This window comes from Typopeltis vanoorti, chromosome 23, assembly GCF_054136105.1.
Source record: "Typopeltis vanoorti isolate ZY-2024b chromosome 23, IOZ_Tvanoo_1.0, whole genome shotgun sequence".
NCBI lineage: Eukaryota > Metazoa > Arthropoda > Arachnida > Uropygi > Thelyphonidae > Typopeltis > Typopeltis vanoorti.
This window is the reverse complement of record NC_143571.1, coordinates 13,159,408-13,172,777: the sequence shown is the minus strand read 5'-3', so window position 1 is coordinate 13,172,777 and position 13,370 is coordinate 13,159,408. Positions and strand designations below refer to the sequence as shown.

The window sequence follows — 13,370 nt, the reverse complement described above, 5'->3', positions numbered from 1 at the left end:
GCTGATTTTTTTTTTTTTTTTTTTTGAAAACAACCCCCCCCCCCCCCCAAACCCCAATATCTCTGAGAACGGACGGGTCCTACTAAACGTGGATATGCGTCTCCTATCCACGAAAAGTTGTAAAGCTATTAGACATTAGCACTGCCATTTAGGCTAAACGTTGCATAATCCGAAATCTTGCTAGACCCAAAGAAGTTCTGGTCTGAAGTCAAACAAGCCCTTTAAGACTCCAATTAGTGGTGGTCTCACAGGGAGCGATTAAATTCACTATCAATCTTAAGATGTCAGAAAAATCCACAAAACCTCGCTTAAGGCGATTAATTAATCCATCAATTAATGCGCGCTAAGCGAAATCGCGTTATGCGAATACAATAAACAACAGAAATAATTATAATTCATCCATCAGCGTAAATTTGGAAGAAAAAAAAATACAGTATAAGCTATATTAGAGGATAAAATCATCAAAGTTAAAAAAAATCAATTGCTCGAATTTTTCATCTTGTTATGCAGTTTGCGATAGCTGGCGATCGCTGTATCAAGATTTCGGCGGACTTCGAAGCTGCGTTCCATATCAGGATCAGCATCAAACAAAATTTCCTTAGTATGCTCAATGTGATTGAAAACTAGCTCAAGTTCTTTTGCGGTTCGCTTCTTAGTCATAACATTCTATTCTTGTTCATATACACGCTGTTCTTCCAGTTGAAGGAGATCATTCTCGCTTAAGTATTCTGAATGGGAATCGAGTAAGTTTCTCACATCTTCATTATCCAGTTCATTGAATCCAAATTCCTTTCCAATTGTGCTGATTTCTTCAATAATGTTAGATCTTCAATTTTGCGCAAGATAAACTAACATAGGCTCGAGTTTAAAGTCGCCTTCTGCATTGCCTCCTAATAAAAGCATAAGACGATCTTTAGATACTTTGTATCCCGGTTGAGATGCTTCAGTTTTAGCTAGACAGTTTTTGTTGGCATACACTTCCAAAGGAGACCATTTCGTCGACATTGAATATTTACCGATCGTCATAATTACCCTCCTGAATTATCCTTTGCAATTCTTCAGGAAACTTAGCCACAGAATCTTTATTTTTTTTTATACGAGCAGATTTCCCAGTTATTCTTACGTTTATGCAGTCCAGTTATTTTTAAAACGGTCAAATCATCCTAAATTCGCAGTAAAGCTTTCACATTCCTCTTGAAATTTGGTCTCTTTCAATGAGGTAAAAATATTGAGAGCTTTCCCCTGAATATTCCCTGTACTAAGAGGTATTCTTTTTGGTTATAATCCTCAATCCAGACTGACAGAAGACGCTCCATCTCGATCATTAAATGTCATCTATTTTGGGTGATCTGAATGCTTAAAGAAGTAGTAGCTACTTTTCCTTGTTCTTTGTATTCTTTGCTCTTATTTAATATAGTCCGAGCTGTCTACAGTTCGGACTATATCCCAGGTCTCGCACAATCATTGTATTACTAGCGCCACTTTCATGTCTCTTAATGACTTCCAGCTTTTCCGCTTGCTTTTTGTCGAAATTTTTGAAGTTTTTGAAATTTTTGTCGCCGGTCTGCAGACCGGCGACAAAAATTTCGCATAACGTAAAAAATCGCGTTAACTGATTAATCAGTCGCTTAAAGTGGGGAAATAGTATAATTTCACTCAATCGTGCTAACTGATTATCGCGCATATCGAATTCGCGTTAAGCGAAGTTTTCCTGTATATACATATATGCATACACACACATGTGTGTGTGTGTGTGTGTGTGTGTGTGTGTGTGTGTGTGTGTGTGTAGCATATATATATATACACTGGTGTCCAAAAGCTAAGGACGAACTACGTTTTTACCTGTATGTGAAAAAATTTTCAATTTTCATGACTACAGCCAAATGTAAACATAAATTTATTGCCAGCATACTAATAAATTATATTATATAATAAACTAATAAATTAAATTATATTATACACAAAATGTGTTATAAATTTAGTACAAATTAAATTGCAATACGTTTTCGGCAAAATTTACAAATTTCCCAAGGATGTAGTTAAAGAATTAGAGTACAGTGTTTACAGAAAGCTATGCGGAGAGATATTTCAGTATGGAATGTGTCTACCCTGAACTGCAATGCAGCTCTCACAACGTGGCAACATGCTTAGCACCAAGTGATTCAGGAGTTCTTGAAGCAAACTGGCTCACTCCTCCTTCAGAGTAAGGATGAGGCCTTGTTTGTTTTCTGGAGTGGAATTTTGAGCAGCATCTCCCTATTGCATACCAAACATGTTCTATGGAGAAGGGTTAAGATCTGCAGAGCGTGCTGACCACTCGATTCGATTAATATTCTCGGTCTCCAGAAGTATCTCCACTGCTCGTGTACGATGTACACAAGCATTGTCATCCATAAAAATGAATTCTTCGCCTACAGCACAACGGAACATTCGAACACGACATTGAAGAACTTCGTTGCAATATCGTTCACCAGTCGTAGTCCCTTTTTCCAGTATTTGTAGCTCGGTGCGTCCATTAAGCATAGTGCCTCACCACACCATGACCTCAGCACCGCCGTATCTATCCCTTTCAAGAATATTCCCGCGATGTTATGCAGTACCACTTTCATGCCAGATCAAGTATCGTCCAGAATCTGAGGAAAGACTAAAATGACTCTCATCTATATAAAGAGTACATTAGCCTATTTGTAACTTGTCCAATTTTTATGGATATAACACCACTAAAAACATATTCTACAATGAGCTGTGGATGAATGGACGCAAACTACAGGCATTCGGGCAAATAGGTCTTGCCACAGTTTGTCGAGATATCCGCGTGACTGTGCTTAAATGAGGCAGACTTGTAAGATGATATGCTGTGGAGCATTGATTACGTTCTGCTGTTATAGCCAAAAATCTATTCCTCATGCTCCATGGTAGATCGAGGGAGACCTCTTAGCACATTTCTGAAACACGTTCCATTGGTTTGAAACGCTGCATAGCGTCTGGATACAACGCTGTATGAGATTCCAAACCCTCAGGCATCCAAATCCTCAAGCAATATCAGTAATTCTGCATCCTCATTCAAGCTTTCCAATAATTCTTCCCTGCGTGAAATCATCTACATGATGCACTTGAGAAGCTGCAAGACATCCAAGTTTGCAACTTTATTTTCGTTCCTTCACGAAAAGTACTCCCTTCAAACACGATTCGCTTAGAGCAGCCTTTTGCCTTTTATCTTGTTGCTACCACATGACTCCGTTGCGTGCGATGCGAAAATTTGAATGTGTACCTGCTTTCTACTCGAAATCGTTAGTTATACAAATCACCACAAGCTAATTCATCTGAATTTGTGGTTGTAATCTTCAGAAACAGCGTTCGTCCTTAGGTTTTGGACACTAGTGTGTGTGTGTGTGTGTGTACGGGAGAGTCTGGAAAGTTCTGATAAACACCTAGAACAACTGATGTTCTTTCCTGTGGTTATGCCAGTTGCTTTAATATCATTTTTTCTAAGTGCTTATCAACACCTATATATATATTTTTTTTTCTTTTTTTTTATATATATGAATTAGTTATACAAATTACTATAAGCTGATTTTGTTGTTGTTTTTTACGAAATGGTAAGTGTCAGATGGTTCACGAGGCTCATCTTCAAAAAGAAGTGTCTTTATGTATTGCCAATACTGTTTTCTTAGTATTCCTCTTCCTCTGTATCCATTAGTTGGTTTTTCTTAGTATTCCTCTTCCTCTGTGTCCATTCAGAAAGCAAGAGAACTGAATGTAGGTGAAGGAAAATATCTAAGTTGGCGTTCCAACCTCAGTCTATTTCTTCAAGAATTATACAGTTCTAGGAAAATGCGATCTTGCCACGTATATCCTATTATTGTTCAAAGGCATGTTGTCCCCAAGCTATTGATGATATTAATTGCTCTTTGAGTGCGATGTTCCATGTGTAGGCACCATATGTTAATATGGCTTGACTGATTGGTATTTGTGGTGATGAGATTGGATTTCAAGATATTAGTTAAGACTTTTATGGAACTGAAGAGCTTTGCGCTTTAATTTCGCTGTGTCAGTGCTAGAATATCGATATAGGAACCAAGGTACTGAAAATTATTTACTTCTTCAAGAATGTGGTCCTTTAGCCTATTACACCTGTGTATTTCCTTCTATTCTTTCTTTAGGATTTGAGATTTACTACTAACTTCCAACCTAATTAGTGCTAAATTTTTACATAAATTATCTAAGTAGTTTTGAGAAGTCTGATGTTAGAGTTAATCAATAAGCCATCATCTACAAAACAGAGACTGCTCATGCGAGTTTGTCCTGCCAAATCTTCGAGAGTTATTCCGTACCCATTTCCTGTGAACCAAGAGTAATAATAAAAAGATATTGTGCCAAGTGGAAATAGGAAAGCTCTCAGTCATCTCTCTATTAACCATTACTCTTGCATGATAATTCTGGTATGGTTTGCTATTTCTTTGATTAGGGTATGCCGTAATAACTGAGAATTTTGAACATCATTTGTCTGTTGACTGAATCGAAGGCATTTGAGAAATCGATGAAGTTTAAGATTAAAGAAAGGTTTTATCTCTTGCTCCTTCCAGCAATCTTCTAAGGTAGTGGGTGTGTTCAACGGTAATTTTACTTAATTTTTTTTTCTTTCTTCTTTTTTTTTTTTTAAGAACCAAGTCTTGCCTTAATACCTTCAAATCAGTGAAGTCAGCTACTGGTAATGGTAACCAAAAAATTCATTTACGAAAAAGTACCGATTACATTACCCTTCAGAAATGAACAATGATCGTCTATGATCATGAAGAAATTTAAGAGCCTTATCAACATATCATGAATATAAAAAGCTTCCATCGAATTAGCTTAAGAAAAAGGATGCATTACTAGATATAGCACACTATGGAGATAGAAATTACTGTGGTGAATTTTATCTCCATAGCGTGCTAGGAGATAGAGATAGAATTTACTGTAGTATCACCATACAGTATATTGTTTAATATTTATGTAAAATCGCGATAACGTTGATACTTGGGTAATCAGAAATCGCGGAATCCGGGCAACACTACCATATAAAATTTTTGTAATCGGCACATGTGAAACAAATAATTGCTGCTTTGTTAAATATTTCTTTCAGCAATATGTACCGAATGGTAAATATATCTGAAAACTTTTCAGACAGTCCTGAAGCTCTCTGTCTCTCTCTCTCTCTCTATTAATCGCAGAAATATCACAGTTTCTTTCTAGATGCTTATTCAATGAATGCTTCAAAAGAGTGCTCAGTATTTGTCAAAATTTTAGAAGCTTAATGGTTTAATGGTTTTCGGTAAACGGTTTCTCTTTAATGAGAATTTCACCCACGAAAAGCTGTTAGTCTATAACATATTGGTAACATGGGTGGATTAAGGGTTAAATTACTACTGTGTTAGTATTCTAGATGGATTAAAGGTTAAATAATCATGGAATCTGCTCTAGAGACAAAAAAGAAGCTTTTACAAGCCACTTCAGACCTCTTAGCAGGGTAGCGATCTCACATGGCGATGAAATTCCTCTATCACCTGGAAATATCCACAGAACGTTAATCCACGTCACTGTGGAGTGAAAGATGAGGATGACAAATCGGTTCGATTTGTCATCAAGTTTGAAGCTGAAATGTGTATAGTTGATGACCAGCAACATGAAAATGCCTATAGATAAGGCATAATGCGGAAACAGACCGTCTATGAGATAACAAAACGGAATATATGAGAAAGAGTATCTCTTAAGCATGCCCTCTTTCAGATAGTATCAAGCACTTTTACGGAGGTTTTTGGTGCACCTCCCTAAATTTATTAGTAAATGAAAAATTGACAAATAAAGAAGATGACTCGTATCTGAATACATGATGTGTATTTAAATATTCCAGATAAATGCATTTCTATTTTTGTAATATTAATAATTATAAATAACTTGTAAGATCCACTATGCCATATATTAAATATGATAAATTAATAATTAGTGTCTCTCCGTATTTAGCAATTTTTCGATTTCTTTTCCTAAACTTTCAAAATTCAAATATTTAAAATGTGCAAGGGAGAATGTTTCTTAATTAATCTGAACCGAAGGGGAATTGTTCTGGATATCACTTTTCATCACAAAGTAATAATTGGCAGGTCACTTTTCCTACAGCTGTTGTTAAAGAATGATAAAAGTCTGCAAGAAGTATACGAGTCTACAGGTTTTGGCTTCCTTAACTTTTAACTAAATCTCACACATCACTAAATTGTTTATTTTATTTCACAAGATTGGACTTTTGTGGTAAAACTCCTGAAAATCTCAAAAAATCTCGAAAAAAATCTCAAATGTTCAAAAAAGGATAGAGATTCTGTGCAACATATATCTCTCGGTTAATATTAACTTTTTAATATTAACTCTTTTTTAAGTTTTTGGTTTGTCAAAACAACTAGTTTCAAAAATAATCATCGATAAGTAGCTTAAAGTCATCACGTTAACCTTAACAGTCAGAACGCGTAAACAGAAAAGAAACAGTAAGGACAGAAAATGCAATAACTGATCATTAAAATTCTGGCATTTTAAAGTTTCATTCAATTATTATTTTTTTAATTTTGGACAAGAGCCACCGTTGCTCAATCGGTTTCGACGACACCCCTTAGTTGGAAAGACCTGAGCTGAATCCTATCCAGGAGGCAAAGAAACGTCATCAGAGTTTTTCAACCGAAGGTGAGTTAGCCGGTTTCGATAAGGTGGAAGAGTTTTTTCCCTCCGGGAAGCTTGGGTTTTTTATTCCTCAAGACAGGAAAACCGTCCAGGAGAACACATACAATTGACAACCATAATATACTATGCAGATATGATTCGCCGTACTATTAGAGCATTAATTAGGTTTAAAATATAAGCCAAGCTACTATGCCTTGACAGGCTAACGAAAGCCTAATGCCTAATGAAAGATGGAATGAGGATTTTTGATCAGATTCCAAACTTCCTTCGCAAAAAATATATACATGTAGCTGTGTCTGTGTAACATTGTGGTAATATCTCTGAAATTACCAGAAGAAAGACTTTATGTACAGATTCGATTCCAGTCACCAATCAGAGGAACTTTTCCATGCATTGTTTCTCGATCTCTGGCACGGATAAGTAGGATGTTTTCTCTGAAACTGAGATTCATTTCCAGTAACAGTTCCAAAATTTCCAACTGTTTTGTCTTCTTTTCCTTCTCCTATTACTGCGATGAAATACAAGCAAATCTACCACCCACTAATAGCATTTCTGTCTGCTAACTATGTTAGCAGACAGAAATGTTATTAGTGGCTGGTAGATGGAGGATTAAGTAGTACAAATGGTGGGTTGGGTGTGTAGAGCACCTACCACGATGGGATCTTAGACTCCTCAGAAGAATTACATTTTTACCAGTATATGAAAAGATTTCATGACTACAGCCAAATGTGAACATATCTTATTTATTGCAAGCCTACTAATAACTTATCCTTTTTCCAAAAACGTATTATAATTTAGTTTATTTAGTATAAACTACATTATAATACGTTTTTGGAAAAAGGTACCAATTTCACTAGGATGTAGTTAAGGAGTTAATGTACAGTGCTTAAAAAAAACTATGCAGAGAGACATTTCAGTATGGAATACGTCCATCCCGAACTGCGATACAGCTCTCACAATGTTGTACCATGCTTAGCACCAAGTGATTTAGGAGTTCTTGAGGCAAACTGGCCCACTCCTCCTTCAGAGCAAGAATAAGGACTTGTCTGTTTCCTGGAAGGGAATTTTGAGCAGCAATGCGACTCCATATTGCGTCCCTAGAATGTTCCATGGAGTCGAGATCTCTAGTTCTGCAAACGATTCGATTCGATTAATATCCTCTGTCTCCAAAAGTACTCCACTGCTCGTGCGATGTGGTGTGACATTCTCTTTGCAGTCGGTTTAAAGAGAATGTCACACCACATTGCAGAAATATGCTTCAAAGCAATCGTATTTCTATCATCAGCAGAATATCTTCGAGCAAGATCGAAATAGGCGACATTTTAACACATTGTGCACGGAAGTTTTCAGTATATAGAAGGTAATTACTTGTCATAGCCTTTCGAGGTATATTCAAACCTCAAAACGAAAGGATGTCATAGTAACCAGATAACGTAAATAGAAGGCAAATTATCAGGAAATAAGACCCTTAGTAGCTGGCCAAAGAAGCACGATAGATTATCATCCCATCCGCAGGTGTTCAAAATAACTTTCGTAGCCAGCCGCAAGAGCTGTTGAGACGTCTCACCATTAACAGTTACAAAACTCAAAAGTTCCTGACTGATATCCGATTGTACAGTGCATGTGTTCAACACGTTCCTGGGGTTCATTAATATTCCTAAGTGGAGGGAAAGTACACATGTATGGTTATTTCTTTATGATATTACAGTACTCTGTATACACTGAACCTCCGTGCATAGTGTGTTACAATATCACCTATTTTGTTTGAAGATATTCTGCTGCTGATTACTGATACACACTTACATGACCACCACCATCTCCAAAGATTTCAAATGGCCAACCAAATAAAAACCAATAGTTAGGTGAGCTGACCGAGAAGGCCACAAAATTGGTCCATCTCGAGTAATCCATCCTTTAGGAAACTTTCGATTAAGATATCCTTTCTCCACACCACTGAAGTGTAGGGCTCTCTCATGCATGAACCGCACATTTCTCTCTTACGGTTAGGATACGTCATCGAACATATCATAAAATGTTTTCTAGCAGGTTGTACCTCCGTGTAGCGGCCGGGGATTAAGAATAGCCATACTGTAGCCCATGCATGTCGTACGAGGTGACTAAAATGGCTATCCTATGCCTGAAGTATAGCTGGATCACCCTATTTCCGGGGATCATAAATACGGAGGCCTGGTCCTCTAGGTTGATGGTTGGGCTTGGGGCTGACTGCCCCACCCTGAAAAAAAAAAACTTGTAACGAAATCTAAAGAAATAATTGCTGGATGGATTAAATGGCGACAAAATGGCAAATGTCTTAGGGATTTGAGAATTGGATCATGGAATGCACTTTCTCTTTACCCATCTGGAAGCTGCTGGAGCAATTGGACAAATACAAGATACTTGTTACTGCTATACAAGAAATGAGATGGAAAGGAGAGGGGATTATGGAAAAGAAAAATCATATTATTTTTATAGGTGCTAAATGAAAGATCATATGTTTGGAACAGGCTTATAGCAAAATTCATATTAGTGTTTTTCACATGCTATCCAAGTTTTAGGTTTTTTGTCTTTTAGTGAATTGGCATTGTAAGTTCTTGTGCTATGCTAACGATTCCTTCCATTCTTTGTAATTTGTGTAGTCAGTTTTCTCTCTGGCTGTTTATTCACTGCATATCATAGTGGAAGAGCTGCACCCTTCAGATTTGTTCATCAATAGATTTGTGTCTAAGAGGCCTTTTTTTAAAAAAATTGCCTTCTTTTCTTTTATATTTACTTCATGAATTTTTCATGTATGCAAAGCAGAAATAACAGTCTCTCGCTGACTTCAAACCTTATCCATAGTTTTTCTCATGGATACTCCATTCCTCCTACTTATTTGACCAATCTTGCAATGCTCGATAATCTCAAACTTCAAGATATTTTGCAACCAATGCTTTAAACACCGAATTCCATACAAACATATCACATTTTCATGTTAAAAAAAAAGAAAGAAAGAAAGAAAGAAAAAAGAAATGTAGTGTCCTTTAATGCTCAAAACGTTACTTTTTACCTTGTTCATAAGCTAATGACGTACAAATCCTAAATACGACCAACCTTAGCTGGTCTAGCATTTGGGTTAGAATAGTAAAATTCCTCTTTAAAATGTTCCAGAAGATGCTATCGGACGAGAATAATTCTGCCAATTTCTAATTTTCTCTTATCACAGTTTCACCGACTATTCAACTTTATGCCTGTTCCAAACATTTCATGGACACTATTCCAATGAGCTCTCATTCCTCCACTTTCCTCAGTTAAAACATGAGTTACGGATAGTTATACGCTTTCATATTTCAACTACCAACCTACCGAATTAACTTCTTTTCTTTCATTCCGTCTTTTCTCTGACAGTCTTCTTCAACTTTAAAGAACTCAAAACATACCAAGGCATTTCCATATTATACAAGGATCATATATACATAGGATGCTTGCGAGAAATCGTTTTCTCTATCCGTCTCTAATAAGAAAGTAAGAAAAAAGGATGGAATCGTTGTCGCTTCTGAATAGCATCTGGAAGATTTTAGGAAGTTTTGGCTGCACCGACGAGTACTCTAAAGGTTAGTCATCCGTTCCAGATGGTGATACTTGTTGTGACAGAAGCTATCCATGTTGGAATGAAGTTTTTCCTTGCCCATTCTGTTGAAAATTCCTGCCTAGTATACAACGCACATGGTTTTCCAAGAGGTATGTTGAGGGAGAGGGAGGACTAAATAAACAACTTATCATAAGTGGCTTGAGGCAAAAAAACTCCAGCGTCATACACGGCCTACACTGACGCCCACAACGTTTACAAAACAATAATTACCAGCTAAGTCTAAGGAGTAAGTGTATTAAATATGCCGCTTATGGCAATGACAGTCGTCCCTTGTGGATGGCACGATTCCTGGCATTTTTGCTCTTCCTACTCTCTCTCTCTCTCTCTCTCTATCTTCTCAGGTGACCCGCATAGATGACCAAAGTAAATCACTTCCAACTTTCGTGAAACACTGAATAACATACCTCCTATGGCCATCCTCCAGAAATTCAGCAGAATAATCCTGAACGACACGAAAGAATCCTGAAGAATTCTTCTGGATCTTAATGTTATACCACCAATTATGATCAAAAATATGCTTCTGCAGTAACGTCTGCTCTTTATCATCTCTACACTATATTATACTCGCCTGGTATCCACTCCATCTCCTAGCCTTTCTTGGCATAACATATCACATCACTTTTATCTTTTGTATATTAGAATCCGCGGTTTCAAAATAATAATGAATAAATAAATAAATAATAATAAAAAAATTGCACAACGTTTAATGTTGCCGAGGCAGATGAAAAGTAAGGTTTTGAGCAGATAAAAGACAATTCGTTTTTTTATTTATTTATTTATTTATTTTTTTTTTTTTGTGACGATAGAGCCATTTACGAGAATGTTATTCATGTACATGTATGGGGGGGGGTGAATAAAATACATAGACCTCGTCATAAAATGAATTTAATACTTATGCTCCTTTTTCATTTTTTTTTTAATCCGAATCCCACTCATAAATCTAGAGTATATTAATATACTGGGTGGGGTTAGATAATTTGGAAACTATGCTACAAAGATTAAACACAGAACTTTTTTTTTCCCGCCATTTCAAGTCCCCCACTAAGCAGAGTGGTGGTCCGCACCTGGCGACGAAATATTGCAATTGAAGAATGCTGGTTGGTAGTTGGAATTTTGACAATGGTTCGCGAACGTCGCATTTAGAAACATCAATACGTAAACGAACATTTTTTTTAAATTTATTTTATTATTATTATTTTTTATTTTTATATATACTGTATCTTGTTCCCAGGATAAGTTCACCGCTTCTCATTTCCTACTTTAGTTACGACACAGGATTCCAGCCTAGCCTCCTAAGTTCTATTTCCTAAATGCGCCACTACGGAAGGTTAAGGTTATTCAACTGTGTTCGAAAATAAAACAAATATATTCGTCAATAAGATTCAGTAAAGTATAACACATCGCTAAATCAATGCTGTTATGTGGATTTTCTTAATACACAATGCGAAAACAAAATCTACAGCTTGAAACAATATTCGTCACGGATTGACTAAGTATACAAAATTAGACAGGGAAAAAAAATGAAACGCTTCAGTGAAAATTCATCATCTATTAAGGAACGGGAGAATTAAAGCGTTGAAAAATACTGGTGTAGATCGCCATCTGCGCCAAGCACGTGTAACCTATTTCGAATAGTACTGCAAAACTAACAGATGCAAGTCTGTCAAATCGTAAAGTGTATATGTTACGATATGACAGATCAATACGACAGATATGCAATACCGCATACTGCGAATTTAGCGTCTCTGTTATAAAGTAGCAATTCGATTGATAAAAATATTAAAATAAATAAAAAAAATATCAATTCAAATTTTTAGAATCATTATTCAATCGGTTATTTCATATATATATATATATATATATATATATATATATATATATGGAATTATGCAGCTATATATATATATATATATATATGGAATTATGCAGCTATATATATATATATATATATATATATATATATATATATATATATATATATATATAGCACTGAAAGGAAAATACACGTACTTATAACCTAACACACTCGATAACGCGCAATAAATTTCATGTAATCAAATTCAACATATATATATTATTATTATTATTATTATTATTACAAATCTCCTGGAGTTTGTATGTATATACAAACTTCAGAAGTTTGTATATAACTTAAGGAGTTATATGAATACGAAGTTTATCATATCTCTAATACAATGCATGATGAGGACGTAATATCGGATTTACTACTTACTTCGTCAGTAAGCTTCGGCACGTCTTCTAGTCGTTCGAAGGACGTTTCATTTGGACTAACTATATAAAATAAGTATCCCAAACGTTTAAACATGGATAACGAAGTAGCCATTACTTCTTCACTTATAATACAGATTTAACTTTACACGAGCCTCTGCTCGAAGTCTCATGTAAACGTACCACATCAAACAACACCGAGAATGTGATTACTACGCGCCAGAGTCAAGTGATAAGAACTAAGGGCAAAGATAATTGGACGACGAGCAGCAAAATAAAGAGGTGGTTTAACAGTTAGAGGACGATTATCCTTCAGACAAGTTTTATGCAGCGCTGATAAATCTGTTGTCCGATGGAGGTCAAACTGTGACGTAACCTCTTTAAACTTGCTAATAGTAACGATTTTTTAAAAATCTCGTTTCAAAGGATTTTCATAATAAGGAAAATTTCAGCTCTCATCACTGATCCATTTTCTCAATAGTGTAAAACAATACGACGTAATATTATCAGTTGAACAATAACAAGGCCCTGTTATATATACAGGGAATAAGCGTTACATCTCCCCCCCCCCTTTCATAGTAAAAAAAAAAACACGAAAATTTATGCATTTTTTTCTTTTCTTAGTGATCCAGTTAGTTATTGATCTTTAAAAGGTAATTGGTAACACTTTCCTTTACCCCCATTTTTCAACTGAACTACAGTTCGTAGTTCATAAGTTATCCGAGATTTCAAGAATTGATTACAGTTTCATTGTGTCAGTACTAGAGGCGCTTGTGTCGATCGACGCATAACGTGGTCTGTAACGGCA

The 13,370-nt window shown here is 36.0% G+C and overlaps 1 protein-coding gene across 1 annotated transcript in view; it reads right to left on the bottom strand.

The window, feature by feature from the left end:
• Positions 1-12,899, bottom strand: part of LOC150093631 (alkylglycerol monooxygenase-like) — a 193,801-nt gene extending 180,902 nt beyond the window's left edge. The window contains exon 1 of the mRNA XM_090412763.1: positions 12,567-12,899. Within this exon, the coding sequence (XP_090268889.1) occupies positions 12,567-12,677 (111 nt within the window). The 5' untranslated portion in view covers positions 12,678-12,899. The remainder of the gene's footprint in view (positions 1-12,566) is intronic.
• Positions 12,900-13,370: the final 471 nt, after the last annotated feature.